We start from the raw sequence: 16766 nt of genomic DNA, 5'->3' as shown, positions 1-16766 counted from the left end.
CTTGTTCCCCAAATAAAAAATAAAAAGAGGCTGCAGAAACGCCGCAGGCACAGGCCAGGGTGATAACATCTTATGTAGCTAGAGCTAGCTATGTTTCCAGGCTGTGATATCAACACCCTAGGTATTTTCGCCCTTACTACTGGTAAGCAGTAGTCCCACACAGCGTTAGTTAGCTCAGCTGTACAAGTTAGCTACTTACCGGTCCGGGGGTCAGGTCTGAAGCTAGGAGCAAAACGGAGCACAGCCGGCTTCTCCAAGTGAACAAAAAGGTACATTATGCCTGTGACTGTGTTCTCTTCTGTAGCTGATATCCAGTTCTCCAAAGCACCGCCACCAAATGTAGTTAGGCCTACCAGCTAGCCAGCGTACAGGACTAGCTAGCACTATCAACCAGATAGCTAATACTTCGTCAGTCTTGTTTTCCCTATATTTGTACTGTTGATGGTATTTTTTGGGGACTGATAGATTATTAAAACAATTAAACCACGAGAGGTGTATCAAATGATGATCACAAGTCCTGTTGAGCAATCAATGCCATTCAATATCCGAAAGATTGGAGTAACAGGAAAAGCACAAGCCGGTTTTCCCTAGTCAGCGCGGATACCCGGGCACATGACCCCCATGACTCGAAAACATTTTTTCCCAACTTTTCTAAACTTTTTTTTCCACAGTTTAAGGAGAGGGGAAGATAACAAAAGCCTGAAACAGAGTAGAGTAATGCAAGTCCTCAAGTACTCATCAATGACACACAACAAATTTTGAACGTTTTTTGGGAAATATTTTTCCAACCTTTTGCAATTTTTTTTTGAAACTTTTTTAGGAAAATATTTTAGCAACTTTTTGAGGTCAACAACTTTTTGGGCTTGTCCTCCTTTTTGACCATACCAGTAGTCCATCAACTAAAGCCAAACACCTGTTGGACATTAACATACCAGCTGTTCTTTATTGACACTGAATGACGTCATGGAAACCGTACAGTCAGACAAGACGTTTGACAGACAGACAGGTTGACCAATGGATAGACAAGTTAATCTCTTGGAATGAAGAGCAGCAGGTAAATTGTAAAACCTGTGAAACCTAGTGATCAGTTAGACTTCGTTCTGGCAGTTGAAACACAGTCAAGCAAAGTAGAAACTCAACAGGGAGCTCTACTGTTAAGTAAAGCTCAATACCTGGACTCCATAGCAAAAGTGCAAGTGTAAGAATGTACACATAGTTATTTACCATGAACATGACTAAATTACAAATCAGTGATCCAAGTGGTTACATAGTCTGCCAGACTGTGTTACTTTTAAAACCAACAGAAATATGCACACACTCGAACATTCACTCACACACGTACACAAAAGCTAGACACATCTGAGCAATGTTAATCTAAATAAGGCTGATGAGGTACTTAAATATTTTGGGTAAACGTTACCATCTGCATAATGTGAGCTTAAACACACACCAGTACACTATGCAAAGGCTACAAATCATTGGTTTAGAAGTATTTTAATCATCATGTAATATTAAATTTGAGATAAAAGGTGTAATAATGTTAATTTATGTTGAGAAATAATCATAAGACAGGAATGGGACATACAGAAGACCTGTTCACCTTGGTAGATTTGTGCCATGCAGCTGCTTTCACAGACCAGATTAAACCTAGCCTCAGATTAAGAGACATGTCAATGAGGATTATCGACTGAGAGGGATTCTTAGACCCAGATTAGGTTTAGATTAGAAGCAAGCGACAATAAAGACACGGACAGTTTGAATATTAGATACTCCGGTTCAAGTTCCTAGATCAAATACTAGATGAAATGGATGAACAGTATTTGATGGTGTTCACGATGTGTTCTTAACCAGGTCCAGAGTATCTGAGGTATGGAATGCAAACATTCTTAATCAGAATAAATGACAGTTATTGTTTTTGTTTAGTTTTTTACATTAAAATTATATAATCAACATCTGGCAAACTCGTTGACGCAAACATCATCCTCCTCTTCCCAGATACAGGTAAATCGATTCGTAACCATAGACGTGATTGGTCCTTAAAATCAGGCAAAGTAAGATGCTAGCATGTTCCAGCATGTTCCTGTGAGGGGTTCAGGTGCCATCTGAATGTGCCGAGGTCTCATAACGCTACTGCTATGGATCCTAGTCATTGGGTAAAAGGAGGAGGAAAGAGAGCTAGAAGGAGACGGATATGGTAAAAGGAGAATAGAATGGGAGAGCGTACAGAGACGAGAGAGAAAAAAGTAGAACAGAACCGTAGACGACTGCTGGTCTGTAGAGATGGAGATGACGTTACCCATTAAAGACACAAGGGGTCTACCAGGGCATTCAGCAGGGGCTGGCTACAAGCTTTACACTAATGTGAGAGAGACAGAGACCAGCAGAGACGTCCCAAGTAAGCGAGAGAAGGAGAGGAGGGGAAAGGTTATGTGTTCTCTCCTCCCAAACAGACCCAGCTAACCCTGCATGAGACAGACACTTTAGTTCTTTACAGTAGACCTCCGATCATTTCACTGTATTTCAATCATTCGGGAACGTATAAATAGCTACAGCTGATTCATTTTTATATATAATATATATATATATATATACACACACACACACACACAAGATTAATACAAACCAAACAAACAAGTTGCCGTCAAGAAGTGAAATATAATAACACGCGTACAGGCAAACCCAACCACAGACTGCACACAAGCCTCTGTCTGAGGAGGCTCTCTGGTTTACTGCAGGAGGTTGTGTCTTCCTCTTCTCCCTTCCTCTCCTCCCGGGAAGGCTGGTTTCTAACCAAGCTTCCTTCTGTCCAGAGGTGAACAGAGCCATAGGCATAGCAGCCAATTGGAGGCAGAGTTGGACGGGTCTAGACCACAGATGGGGCCAATTAGATATAAGTCGCAGAGAACCAGAAGACAGTGTTTACAGTACATTCAGTAGTAAAGCAGTAGCAAACATTAACCCTGTCTTCTCCCCCATCCTCCTCCTCCGTCCCTCTCCCCGTCCTCTACTGAGTTCTCATCCATCCCTCCATCCACGCAGCCCCCTCATGCTGCCAGCCGGAGAGAGGGAGCCAAAAGAGAGGGAGGGGGTAGGGGGGGAGCTGCCCAGTTGAAGACAGACAGGTTGAGCCAGGTGAGATGACAATCAGACGCAGGAGGGAGGTGGTGACATGGTCCAGTGTTTACACCCAGCCCAGGGCGCAGGGGAGAGAGGGCCAGGTGTGCAGGAGTTTGACCTAGCCTGAGGCCTGAGCAGCGGGCCCAGGGCTGGTCTCTTTGCTGAGGCGTACGATCTCCTGAGACAGGACCTCCAGGTCCTGCAACACAAGAGGGAGGGGGACACACAATGTCAAGGCCTCAGAGCTTGACAACGATGATCCGGGTTCCTCATGGATAGATCATCAGAAAGCCAGGCTGTGGATGGTTGTGGAATGACGGGAGGGGAGGGGGGGGGAATAGGAGCAGGTGGACTGGGAGGGGCCAGCCACCTGGCTGAGCAAGCACTGAGTTGTGTGTGGCTCTGCAGTCGAGAGGACATTTGAACAGGCATGTTTGTTCTTGGCCTGGCCACCCCCCAATTGCACACTAAATATTTATGAGCTCCCCACTGCCTGGCGTCTTATTGGAGAGAGAGGAATGGGATGGGGTAGGATGGGATGAGTTGTTGGGTAGAAATACTGCTACTTCATGTGACATGGAACAGACCTAATCCAACACCGGATCATAAATATTCCCTGGGGCTGGAGGCTGGGGGCAAGAGGCTGGAGGCTGAGTGACAATGAGCAAGAAAGACAATGTGAAGGGAGAGAATGAGAGGCGATAGAGGAGGAGGGGAAGGGAGAGATGACACGAGGGAGGAGAAGGCGGAGTACGAGGCTGGCAGCCTTCCTCTGCCTGGGGCACACCAGGCCCAAAGCCTGGTAGCTTCGCCATGAGTCTCATCCATTCTACCAAGGTTAAAGCTGTGTGTGTGTGTGTGTGTAACCTACAACCCTCTGTAGGTGTGCATTACTACACACACAATCCAATACTCTTTGGCTGTCTGTCTTGTTTTTCACTCTGAAGCGTGACTGCATATAGCATCCACGAATCAAAGACAACACGAGGCCGACACACACACACACACGTAATCATATCCTGCCGCAGTATGCTCAGAGACACATGATTCAGAGCCCGCTGCATCATGGGACAAGGGGACCTCCCACGTCTTGGCCTCACATGAATAGTAAGTATGGTGTGTGTGTGTGTGGGTGTTCTGATGTCACACGCACACACTAATACACAAGCACACACAGCCCACCCATTTGATCCTTAATGTATCTTCTTTAGTCAGCTGTTCTTCCAGCATGTTACCTCCACCCAAGAAACACATACCGTGTGTGTGTGTGTGTGTATGATAGTGTACTATACCTTCTGTAGGTGCATGTTCTTGGTCAGCTGTTCCTCCAACATGTTCTGCAGCTTCTTGTTCATCTCCCTCAGGTTCTCGTCCCCAGGTTTGACCAGGTCCCTGAGCACAGAGCCCAGGCCCCCCCGCTCCACCAGGGGCCCCCCGTGACCGTGACCCCCGTGGCCTCCATGGCCCGCGGGCCCCCCAGCCCCCTCTGAGAGGAGATGGAGAGGAAGGGGATAGAGAAGAAGGAGAGAATGGGGTATAGGAGACAAAAGAAAGATACATATTATCACATTGTCGTGACAAAACCTTTAAACAACAAGCAATAATCTCTCTACTTATCAGACCTGAATACAACCTAGGAAAGACACAACAATAAGAATGTCCAGGTTTTGTTTGTGAATCCAGGGAGCCATGCTGCAGGAGAGTCAGGTCACAAGTCAGTTCACTGGAGAGGGCTTTCCTCAGCACATAAGCAGGGATGCTGTGACTCGTCTCTGCTGCCAGCTTTGGAAAGGGCATCTGAGTGCATGTGTGTGTGTGTGTGTGTGCTGCCAAGGTAGTAATGGCTCAGTTGACAGCCTGATGGACAGACACACACCTCTCACTTTACCCTGTCTGTGGGGCCAGCCACCATACACAGAGATCTGCTTACACAAACACATCCCTCAAACCTGGAGCCAAGAACTCACACACAGACACATGTACACCCACAGGGTGCGTGCGCGCGCACACACACACACACACAATGGCAGTGACCAGCTAAATACACACACACTCTTGCAAAACAACCCTAACTCTACTGCCGCTGACTCAAGAGTACGTCTGGGCCAGACAGGAGAGATGCAACACCACAGGTATGTGCACCCGGCCTGCCAAACAGCCGGCTCATCCTGGAGCGGAAGAGGGAGAAGACAAGAATCATTCTACTATGGTAGGAGGAAAAGGAGAAAGAGGAGAAAGAGGAGAAGCATTCTACTATGGTAGGAGGAAAAGGAGAAAGAGGAGAAGCATTCTACTATGGTAGGAGGAAAAGGAGAAAGAGGAAAAGGAGGGCTGTGCTTCGGTAGCTTGTGACAGCTAGCGTGGCTACGCTATCGCTCAACACCCACAGAGTAATGAACTGCCATCATTAGAATCCTCTAGATGCTTTAAAGACTCTGTCATGGGGTAGGGACACCATCATTTAAACTGTGCTGATTCAGGGGGAGGGAGGGATAGAGGGAGGAGATGGTGAAAGGAGGGGAGGCAAGTCGAGGGATGGATGGATGGAGAGAGGGGGATGGAGAAGGGAATTGATGAAGAGAGGAAGGCAGGTTAGTTCTGGAAGAGTTCCCCCCTCCCTCTAAGAGCAGATTCCACAGGGAGGAGTCATATGAGGTAAGGTCTCAGTCTGCAGACTTACCCTGTGTGTGTGTGTTTACAAACCCGTTTGTGTGTGTGCTGACTGGTCGCGTGTGTTTAAGTGTCTGCAGAGCTGCCGTGCATGTATGTGAGAGAGTGCGTGTCTGGCATGGTGCCTGGCATGCGCTTCTATGAATGTGTGTCTGAGTGCCTTCTACTGTACAGCTTCCATCTCTCACTCTACCTCTCCTTCCATCTCTCACTCTACCTCTCCTTTCATTTTCTCACTCCATCGCTCTCGTCATCCATCCTTGGTTTCCAGTAAACCAGACTGATCACTCAGCTTTCTTTTATGTCTAGCTCACTTGTCAGTCTTGGTTCAGGGGCGTGCTCAATAGGACTGGTGATCACAGCTGATAGGTTAATATGGCAATCAATCAAGACAACAAATCACTTGCTGTAAAACCACCTGTCTTATTTCCCAGTCAGGGAGCTAGACCAACACGGTGTCATCTTTGAGCATGCTGATTGGCTGGGTTTGGGCTGACATCAGTGGTGGAGGCTCATGTATAAAAGAGAAGCCTGACTTGGTGAGTGGTGGAGTGAAACTGAATGGGAGCTTGCTATATCTGGATGGATATGTCAACAGCGTGTGTGAGTGTGTGTGTGTGTGTGTGTGTGTGTGTCGACTACCTGCCTGAGCGCTGTTTACATTTCCATTAGACAGCTGTGATGACGGACAGGCCACTACACTGTATCTGCTACAAGCTAAAGACACACACACTCCAGTGTGTGTGTGTGTGTGTGAGACAGAGAGAGGAGGAGAGCGAGCAAAAGAGAGAGAAAGTGTGAGATAAGGAGCAAAAAGAGAAAGAGAAATCAGGGAGAGAGAGAGAGAGAGAGAGAGAGAGAGAGAGAGAGATGAGTGGAGCCACTACATTATTGAAGATGAGTGTTGGGTTCATTCAGCCATGTCTGCATCCTGAATCATTTACAGTCTGCTAATGTCAGCTCTCATCGAGCTAGACTCCCCCCTCCACATACATTCACACATCTACAATAACCCCCCCCCCAACCCCAAACACACATCTATAACGACTGAACCCCACACAAACACACCAACAATAACTGCACCTCTCACCTAACCCCCACCCCCACCCCCACCCCCACGGCTACAATAAGTGCAGCCCCCCCAAACTTGCCCCTGTCCCTTCCCCACAAACACATCTACAGACCCCACCTCAGTCTGGAGAGCTCTGTAGAGTACAACAGCCTGGTCAGGGGGTGCAGAATGGTCAGGGGAGAGATAGAGAAGCAGCCCTGCACCTGTTCATGCTACATGTTAACCCACCATCGACCCCGCTGCCTTGTCAAATATGTACGTGTATGTGTGTGTGTGGTCCCAAGATCCTGCCCTGTCATCACTCATGCCTTCCGCCCACGAACACAGAAAAACATGACGTAGGACAGCTGAATGGCAATGCAGAAGAATGAATGCACCCAGCAACCCCCCCTTCACACACACACACACACAACCTGCATCTCCACATACATCTGCTGAGAAGGCATTAAAAGACTGTCTTCGTTTTTCTATGCATACTTTTTGCTGTCTGACAAGCGAAGAGGAGCCCTTCTAACTTTTATAGTCCAATATTTACAATTAGAGGAGAGGAGTCTTAATGGGCTCTGGTCTGGCATTAAATGTTGAATCAGTCAGTCATGAAATTAAAACAGGGGGAAGCATACACACACACACACACCGGCATCTTTCTCTGACATGCTTTGTCTCTCTATCCCTTTATCGCTCTCCTTCTCCCACACTCTCTTCTTTGTCTCTTTCATAGGGCGGTAGTCAAGAATTCCCTGCTTTCTCCTTTCCCTCCTCCATCCCTCCCTCCCTCCCATCTCTCTCAGCCCTCCTATCCCTCTAATAGGGGGTTGTGAGAAATAATCACCAGAAAGTCAGTGTGCCTGTCACAGGGTACAGCACTCAGGGTACGCAACCAATACCCTGTGTGTGTGTGTGAGAGAGCGTAAGTACCTGCATGCACCAAGTACAGTGGAAGAAGATAAGGTCCCTGGAAAGACAAACTGGCTCCACATTAGGTTTCACATGACCTCCCCTCCTCATCAACTCAGGCACATGCGCAGGCACGCACACACCCCCTCCTGCCTTGTTCTGCCAACAAACTAAGTACCAATTCCTAACGACCATGAAAGTTACACAGGTTTGCTTGGTTCTCTCTCTCACTCTCTCTCTCTCTCTCTCGCTCTCTCTCGCTCTCTCTCGCTCTCTCTCGCTCTCTCTCGCTCTCTCTCTCGCTCTCTCACTCTCTCACTCTCTCACTCTCTCACTCTCTCACTCTCTCACTCTCTCACTCTCCCACTCTCCCACTCTCCCACTCTCTCACTCTCTCACTCTCTCACTCTCTCACTCTCTCACTCTTTCACTCTCACACTCTCTATCCTACCCTCTACCTCTCGCTCCTTCCCTCCTAACTAGGTTAGGGGAGAGAGGAGGCACGTGGGACAGGAGGCTATGCATTATCCACAGTTAAATATTAATGTGAATCCTTCCCTAGATTAGAGCTAAATGTTCAGCGCACAGACTAAATGTCATAGGGCCGATATGAGCTCCACACAAACCTGGAACGAACGCACCCAACAACCACACGCCCTCTCCAAACAACTCAGTGCCCCTCTAGGACAGCTGAGTGCTCCTCTAGGACAGCTCCGAGTGCTCCTCTAGGACAGCTCAGTGTTCCTCTAGGACAGCTCAGTGCTCCTCTAGGACAGCTCAGTGTTCCTCTAGGACAGCTCCGAGTGCTCCTCTAGGACAGCTCAGTGCTCCTCGAGGACAGCTCAGTGCTCCTCGAGGACAGCTCAGTGTTCCTCTAGGACAGCTCAGTGCTCCTCTAGGACAGCTCCGAGTGCTCCTCATGGACAGCTCAATGTTCCTGTAGGACAGCTCAGAGTGCTCCTCTAGGACAGCTCAGTGTTCCTCTAGGACAGCTCCGAGTGCTCCTCTAGGACAGCTCAATGTTCCTCTAGGACAGCTCAGAGTGCTCCTCTAGGACAGCTCAATGTTCCTCTAGGACAGCTCAGAGTGCTCCTCTAGGACAGCTCAGTGCCCCTCGAGGACAGCTCAGTGCTCCTCGAGGACAGCTCAGTGTTCCTCTAGGACAGCTCAGTGCTCCTCTAGGACAGCTCCGAGTGCTCCTCTAGGACAGCTCAATGTTCCTGTAGGACAGCTCAGAGTGCTCCTCTAGGACAGCTCAGTGTTCCTCTAGGACAGCTCCGAGTGCTCCTCTAGGACAGCTCAATGTTCCTCTAGGACAGCTCAGAGTGCTCCTCTAGGACAGCTCAGTGCCCCTCTAGGACAGCTCAGTGCTCCTCGAGGACAGCTCAGTGCCCCTCTAGGACAGCTCAGTGCTCCTCTAGGACAGCTCAGTACCCCTCTAGGACAGCTCAGTGCGCCTCTAGGACAGCTCAGTGCCCCTCTAGGACAGCTCAGTGCTCCTCTAGGACAGCTCAGTGCTCTAGGACAGCTCAGTGCCCCTCTAGGACAGCTCAGTGCTCTAGGACAGCTCAGTGTTCCTCTAGGACAGCTCAGTGTTCCTCTAGGACAGCTCAGTGCTCCTCTAGGACAGCTCAGTGTTCCTCTAGGACAGCTCAGTGCTCCTCTAGGACAGCTCAGTGCTCCTCTAGGACAGCTCAGTGTTCCTCTAGGACAGCTCAGTGCTCCTCTAGGACAGCTCAGTGCTCCTCTAGGACAGCTCAGTGCTCCTCTAGGACAGCTCAGTGCTCCTCTAGGACAGCTCAGTGCTCCTCTAGGACAGCTCAGTGCTCCTCTAGGACAGCTCAGTGCTCCTCTAGGACAGCTCAGTGCTCCTCTAGGACAGCTCAGTGCTCCTCTAGGACAGCTCAGTGCTCCTCTAGGACAGCTCCGTGCCCCAATAGGGCTCTGCAGTCGCTGCCACTCAAGGAGCTCACGCTGAAGGAACTGTCATTTCAAGTTGCGCTGGGAGCCCGACCAGAGCCCGAGCTTCCCACACGAAGCTGGCCCGGCGCTGCGGCGCTCGTGTCTTCGCATGCTCCTCTGCGCGGAGAGGTGGCGGCGCCTGGCTGCGTGTGTCGGCTGCACGCCATCGACCGGATCCCCCCATGGTGCCCCTGGGCCTCGTCCCTGTACGGCCGGACACCGCGAATGAATGGCGACATCATGCCACTCATCCACCATGACCTCCAGAAGTCCTCTGACGCAAAGCAGCCAAGTGTACGTTGTGTATCGACCAGTCAGCGCCGTCTCGGACGTGACCATTCCTCCCTTTTCCTTGTGGGGCTTGACCAAGTTATTAAAAGGCCCGCGGACCTGTGGGTCTAACCTTGGAGGGCTTGCAGGCCTCCACTGAGAATGGGAGAGCCTCCCAGGGTTAGGTCCACATCTGATCTAACGTGAGTGGAAGGCTGAGAACGTGGGGTGGGGAAAGGGTGCGTTTTACGAGAACCCAAACTCGCTCTCCCTTTTTCTGGGACTCACCAGAGCGTGCTCTGACAGAGAGAGTGCAGAGTGGTGTTGTCACGACAACCTGACCGACACGGGACAAGGGGAGGTGTGTGTGTGTGAGAGTCTACGTGTGCGTGTGTCAGAAAACAATCTCTGTAGTAGATGGGTTCGCACCCGCTCATGCGGAGGAACGGGGCCAGACGGGGTGTTTCCCCAGACGGTCCCGGATCAGACCACTCCTATGTCAGAGCCCGGTGGAGCCCTCACCAGGCCCCTCAGCCTCTGAGGAGGGTACCACGAGCGGCTAGGGGACCAAGGCAAGGGTCTGCCCCCTCCAGCCCCTCCTCTCCTCTCGAAAGCTGCCTGATCTCATTCCCAGCAGTCTGCGTGTGATCCGACTCCCAGAGTTCTGCGTGATAATGGAGCTCCATGTATCACTCCAGCTACTGTTAGAGCTAATCTACCCTCCGTGGAGATAAGAGAGAAGACTGGGAGCCTAATAGAAATGTAGCACTAACAGATCATCCCCCTGAGGAGCCCAGCCTCAACCCCAGCCTCAACCCCAGCCCCAGCCTTAACCCCAGCCTCAACCCCAGCCCCAGCCTCAACCCCAGCCTCAAACCAATTCAAATGAGCCTGCAACACAGAACTCTCATCCTCCACGCCCCCCCCCCCCCTCACCCTGCATCTACCTAGTCCTGGAGACCCCAACAGTACCACACCTCACCATCATCAGAAGTGTTCTGACTGGTCTGCTTTCAGAGAAGCAGAGCTTCTGTGTTCCAGAAGCAGAGCTTCTGTGTTGCAGGTCCACCTGAACTCCCCAGCCCCACACACTGAAATAGACCTTCTATAAAAAGCACCGCTCGAGTGTTTCAGTAGAGTCGTAAAAGCGCGACAGAGAGACATGTTCTTATGTAAGAATAGAATAAGATACATTGTCTGCTTGGACGCAACAGACGTGAGTTTGGGTTTATTTGTGTATCACATCTGTCGGTACGATATCGTTTCATGTCTCTGCTATTTTTCTGCCCTGCTTTAATGGGATGAAAAGTAGATTAGGCCTTAATGTTTCTCTGCGTTCTGTCTTGAACACACTCTAATCTCCCTGACTGGCATGCAGACAGAACCAGTCCCAAATGAAAGCAGGCTCAAACTCTGTGGACTCAGGTCAACACAGGCCACACACCTGGAGGACGGTGCCCTACAAACAGGCAGCCATGCTGATAGGCATTCAGAGGAAGAGAGAGGAAATAGGGAGTGAAAGAAACAGGAAGAGAGAGGAAAAAGAGACACACAAAAAAGAGAGAGAGGAAGAGAGAAAGAGCTCCATACCTATCCTGCTGTCCATGACGTACGTCTCGATGATGGAACTCTTCTTACAGATGTCATCGGCCATGGAGGAACAGCTCACCTCCAGGTGCTTCACCTGGAGCAACAGGTCACACACACACACACACATCAGGCTCCCGCACACACAGCAATACATGTTCACTCTCTCTCACACACACACACACACACACACACACACGTACCTTCTCCTCCAGCATCCACTTCTCCTGCTGAACCTCGGCCAGTCTCTGGAACAGCTCACTGACCTCGTCATCAGAGAGGTCTGCCGGCCGCTGGGACTGGGGGCTGCCTGTGTTCGACTGGACACACACACACACACACTAGCAGTTGAGAAAACAGTCCCAACATCTCCATTTGTCTAGTGCTGATGTGCCTGAAGTAGCGAGCAGCTGATCCACAACATCATTCAGTGTTTGTTTCCCTCTACCTTTATCCATCCATCTGTCTTGTCATCTGGTTTCTCTCCCTCCTCTTTCCACTCACCGCAGAAACATCTGCTTGTTAAAGCCGTTCTATCAATAGTAACCATGTTATATATAGACAATGGAAAAGGTACAGGGGCGAAGAGAGAGAACGACAGGGAGAAAGACAGAGAGAGAGAGCAGAAGAGACGGGAGAGGAGAGACAAGCAGGCAGAGGCAAGTCAACTCCCAGAGCTGTGACCACTGGAGGGTCAGCCTCTCATCACATCAGCCTCTCATCACATGAGCCTCTCATCACATCAGCCTCTCATCACATCAGCCTCCAACAGCTCCAACCCTGGCTGCTCCTCACCAACCCTGGCTGCTCCCCACTTCCTCACCAACCACAACTCTAGCGTCCAGCTTCAGAGAGCTGCCTGGCCTGACCCTGACCCTGACCCCTGACCCTGCCCTGACCCCTGATTTGAGACGGTGAGAGCATCTGCTCCAGCTGCCAGCCAGCGCAACAGACACGGACGAGGAAATCTCTGAAATGTTGATTTCAGTCCTGTCATGGTGAAGCTATCTGCCCTGAGGCTCACAGAAGCATGCTGGAGGTCTGTGGCTCTCCTCTCTCCTTCAGGCTGGATGAAGTCTAGATGTGTTTATTTATCAATGTGTTGTTTGTGCTCGTCGTTGCCAGTGGTCCAGTACCTTGGTGGAGGTCTGAGGTGCAGCCCCCTCCTTCATCATCTCCCTGTAGCTGAAGGACGACACACTGCTGCTGTCTCCTGTCTGCTGGGTCCGACTGGGAGAGCTGATCTCTGACAGCACCAGCTCCTCCAGGCCTGTACACACACACACACACAATTAGTTTATTCTGAATATAGAAAGTATCCAGGTACTGTAACCAACCCATTGTAAATACGCACACACACACACACACACGAGTAGGACCTGGACGAGGTGCCCCTGGACTAGGCCTGTAGCAGCAGCGGGGGAGCCCCCCCCCCTCTACTACCCCCCCTACCTCCCACAGGACATATATAAAGCAGCATACTTTAAAATGTCTGATCCTCTACTTTCTCCAGAATATCCATTAAACATTTACAGAGTCAGTTAAATTATCCATGGAGCAGAGTATCAGTGGGGGCCTGGGCCGGACCGGGCCTGGTGTGTACCGGGGGGGCGCTCGGACCCCCTCCCCTCCCCCCTCCTCTCCCCCATCCCCATCCCCCTCCCTCTCCACCTCCCCTCTGGTGCGTACCGGGGGGGGCCTGCTGTACACCCCCCCCCCCCCCCCCCATCATCTCTTAGATGTCCGTGACGTGAATACCTCTACATCTACGGTTTCCACGTGCGGTGTTGCGTCCGGCGTGCGACGCCATGCAAACGTGACGCTTTTCACCGCGCTGCCTTATTCATGTGTGCACCGTGTGCACGCTCCTCGGCCCGCCCTGGGATGAATGTTTCATGCGTGTGCGTGTGTGTGAACACGCTGCAGAGACATGAGAGGACGCCCTGAGGGTGACCAGCAGGGCCTGCTCCTGTGGTCATACATAAAACATCCAGGCACCTCCACAGAGCCCACATCAGAACACATCAGCTGCTCCTGCTGCCTATGGTACTGCCCAGGAACACACACATGGACTTCACGACAAGGTCCAGGGGGTTACCTAGGTACCATCTGTTCACCTGTATACTGTACAATCTAGTATACCCCCCCAACAGTGTGTGTAGGGGGGTATAAACTGACAGTGTGTGTGTGTGTGTGTGTGTGTGAGATCACCTGTCCTGGTCTTGGTGTTGGTGAGGATCTCCTGAAGACGCTCCTGCAGTTTATCAGCTCTCTTCCTCTCCAGCTGGAGCTGTCTCTTTAGGTCCTTCAGCTAAACACACACACACACACATCAGCTTGGAACAGACACACCCACACACCTGCAGAATACACACACTCCGGCAGATATGTGTTGCACTTACTGCTGCACTACCCTTCTTCTCCAGGATCCTCTGGCCATCCACAGTGTCTTTGACCTCCTGGTAACACACACACAGTTAAGGTACAGGAAGGCACACAGCGCAAAGTCGCGATCGAATCATTGAACCCCCCCACTTAAAGCGTGTGGTGTGTTGATGGCACCTGTTTCAGCTTCCCGATGGTGTGGTTGTGCTCGTCGCGCTCCTTCTCCACGGCCGTCAGCAGCTGCCTCACTTGCTCTGTGTGGGCCTCCTTCTCCTGAGGAAAGCAGCTAGGGTTAGCCAGCCAACAGACTCCTCCCGCATCTGAAATCCTACCGCGGTGCTCTTGAGCAAGGCCCCAAAATCGACCCAAATCGAGTCAGAGGAAGAGCCGTTGCTCGTCTCAAGTCGTATATGCAGTGCAGTGGTGATACAGAGACTAAGTGACCGATTACAGGAAACAAAATGATTCACTTATGTCATTAGCAGTGTTTTTGTTCTGTCACTAACAGCTGTTCAACTGTACTTCCTGCCTACATTCCTCCAGACAGAGAAAGCATTCTCCTCCACAGCTTCAGCATAATTAGCTTAGTGTTCCCACACCCTGAAAATAGAATGAAATACAGTGGAAGTGGGATTTACATATTAGGTTGATCCTTGGTAATAGTTTAATTTAGAATTAACCTCGCAGTACCGCTACAGAGACAAAAACATCTCTAATTGGAACAGAGGATCTTATTTGGAGTAGGGCCGTCTTGCACTGTACGTCTCCACACCACCACACACACACACCGAGTTAATGAGACACACTCACACCTATGATGAACCCCTTCAAACCAATTACAGCCCACAGGCTTCCACTGCTGGAGTAACCACAGCAAACATGTTCGAGAGTTCCTGCATGTGTGTGTGTGTGTGTTTACGGGCATGGATGTGTGGCTCTACCTCCAGCTGGACAGCGTGTTCCTTCTGCAGCTTCTCAATGTTCTCCTGGTGTTCTAGTGTGTTCTTTTCCATGTTCTCCTGCAAAAAACAGACAGGAACGTGAGAACCAGAACCATGTTAGGAGTCACTGCTAAGATGAGATCTAATGAGGAAGGATCGGTAGCCGAGGAAAAGCCAAGACGCTTACTTGGGAGAACTGATTACAGATTTGTCTGTCACTGGCTCATTCCTTCACACACACACACACACACACACACCTCATTCAAGAAGTAGTAGCGATTCAACAACACATTGGAGACAGAAGAGAGAGAGAGAGAGAGAGAGAAAAAAGAGAAAGTTCAGAGAGAGGGAGGCAGAGAGAGGGAAAAGGGGTTGAAAAGGGATGCAGTGACACCTTGTGGAGAGCATGCTAGAGAGGGGCAGTACAAATTCTTAGACGAGTGTGTGCGAGCATGAAATAAACGTGTCCCTGTGTGTGGTGGGCGTGTCCCTGCGTATGGTGGGCGTGTCCCTGTGTGTGGTGGGCGTACCTCGGCCTCCTTCAGCCTGCGCTCGAACCAGCCCTTGGTTCCCTCCATGGCCTGGACCTGGGCCTGCAGCTCCTCCACACTCTGCTGGAGGCCCTCCAGTTCCCTGCAGCGAGCCTGGGGGAGGAGGGGGGAGTCACACACCAGAGCAGGTGCTCAGACTCCTCCTCAGACATCTTTTACCAGCCTCTCCTGGTGCTGCCCTCCTGACCTCCTCAACTCCCCCCCGGAGCATCTTCCCTTCTATCCTCCTTCACACCTTCTCCTTCTCTCTTCCCTCCTCATCCCCCTCCCCAACCTCTTCCCTCCTCACCTTCTCCCCTCTTTCCTCCTCATCCTCCCCCCCCTCCCCTCTTCCCTCCTCACCTTCTCCCCTCTTCCCTCCTCATCCTTCTGTGCTATATAAATCAAGTCTTACTTCTCCCCCCTTCCCTCTTCCCTCCTCATCCCCCTCCCCTCTTCCCTCCTCACCTTCTCCCCTCTTCCCTCCTCATTCTTCTCCCACCCTGCCCTTTCTCCTCACCTTCTCCTCCCGGAGCTGCCCCCGGATCTCTTCCTCGGTGCGGTTCTTCTCCTCGTGGAGCCCCCGCAGCTCCTTCTCGTAGCGCGCCCGCACCCCCAGCACCTCCTTCTCCTGCTGCAGCCGCACGTCGCTCAGCTCCTCCTTGTGCCGGTGCTTCTCCTGGTTCAGCTCCATGGCTAGCTCGTCCAGCATCGCCTTGCGCTTCTCCGCCGTCTGGGGGGGGTGTGGGGGGGTGAGGGAGGGGGATGTGTGTGAGGGAGGGAGGGGGGGAGGGTGTGTTTTGGAGGGGAGGTGTGGGTGTATGTGAGGAAGGGGGGGAGGGGAGAATAATGAACAGAATAAAACCATTCTCCACTGATGGCTCTATGCTGTACTGTACTCTTCTTTGGCATAGCTCCCAGAAAAAAGGATACTTGTTTTATAGTCCTCTGCTAAAACTACATTAGTATTGCGTGTCTCTAAAACCTGTCGTTCACTGTGAAAAGGTGACCCCCCCCCCACCCCAATCTCTGCCACTACCCATCCCTGAGACAACGCCTAATATGACCTCTGAACGCAGTGTTCATCACACAGCGGTGGTCACTTTGCTCTGATAACCAGACAAGCTGTGTGTGTGTGTGTACCTTTTTGGCGTCCTCTAGCTCGCGCTGTAGCCTGTCTTTGTCCTGCCCCTCCTCAGTTAGCTGCTCTAGAAGTTTGCTGTTGGCAAAGCTGGACTCCTGCAGACATGTGGCAGTACAGCCGGGTGGAGAGAGAGAGATGGGGGGCAGATGGGGAAAGAGAACATGACAGGACAGAGAGACATGGGAGGAGAC

The 16766-nt window shown here is 51.1% G+C and overlaps 2 protein-coding genes across 7 annotated transcripts in view; both read right to left on the bottom strand.

The window, feature by feature from the left end:
• kcnd1 (potassium voltage-gated channel, Shal-related subfamily, member 1) overlaps positions 1–617 on the bottom strand; it is a 37854-nt gene extending 37237 nt beyond the window's left edge. For all 3 annotated transcript variants that reach the window (XM_084681199.1, XM_084681201.1, XM_084681200.1), the window contains exon 1: positions 200–617. The gene's annotated coding sequence lies outside the window, so the exon portion shown is untranslated. The remainder of the gene's footprint in view (positions 1–199) is intronic.
• Positions 618–916: 299 nt separating this feature from the next.
• Positions 917–16766, bottom strand: part of gripap1 (GRIP1 associated protein 1) — a 23041-nt gene continuing 7191 nt past the window's right edge. For all 4 annotated transcript variants that reach the window (XM_084680309.1, XM_084680312.1, XM_084680310.1 and 1 more), the window contains 12 exons: positions 16575–16670; positions 15952–16164; positions 15432–15545; positions 14902–14979; positions 14138–14233; positions 13978–14034; positions 13787–13886; positions 12712–12845; positions 11779–11895; positions 11579–11672; positions 4410–4603; positions 917–3316 (listed from right to left, as the gene is read on the bottom strand). In XM_084680309.1, coding sequence (XP_084536435.1) covers positions 3236–3316; positions 4410–4603; positions 11579–11672; positions 11779–11895; positions 12712–12845; positions 13787–13886; positions 13978–14034; positions 14138–14233; positions 14902–14979; positions 15432–15545; positions 15952–16164; positions 16575–16670 — 1374 coding nt within the window. In that variant the 3' untranslated portion in view covers positions 917–3235. The remainder of the gene's footprint in view (positions 3317–4409; positions 4604–11578; positions 11673–11778; positions 11896–12711; positions 12846–13786; positions 13887–13977; positions 14035–14137; positions 14234–14901; positions 14980–15431; positions 15546–15951; positions 16165–16574; positions 16671–16766) is intronic.

The sequence above is a fragment of the Hypomesus nipponensis genome, chromosome 18, assembly GCF_054491055.1.
Source record: "Hypomesus nipponensis isolate SF chromosome 18, ASM5449105v1, whole genome shotgun sequence".
Classification (NCBI taxonomy): Eukaryota; Metazoa; Chordata; class Actinopteri; order Osmeriformes; family Osmeridae; genus Hypomesus; species Hypomesus nipponensis.
This window is presented reverse-complemented; position numbering and strand designations above follow the sequence as displayed.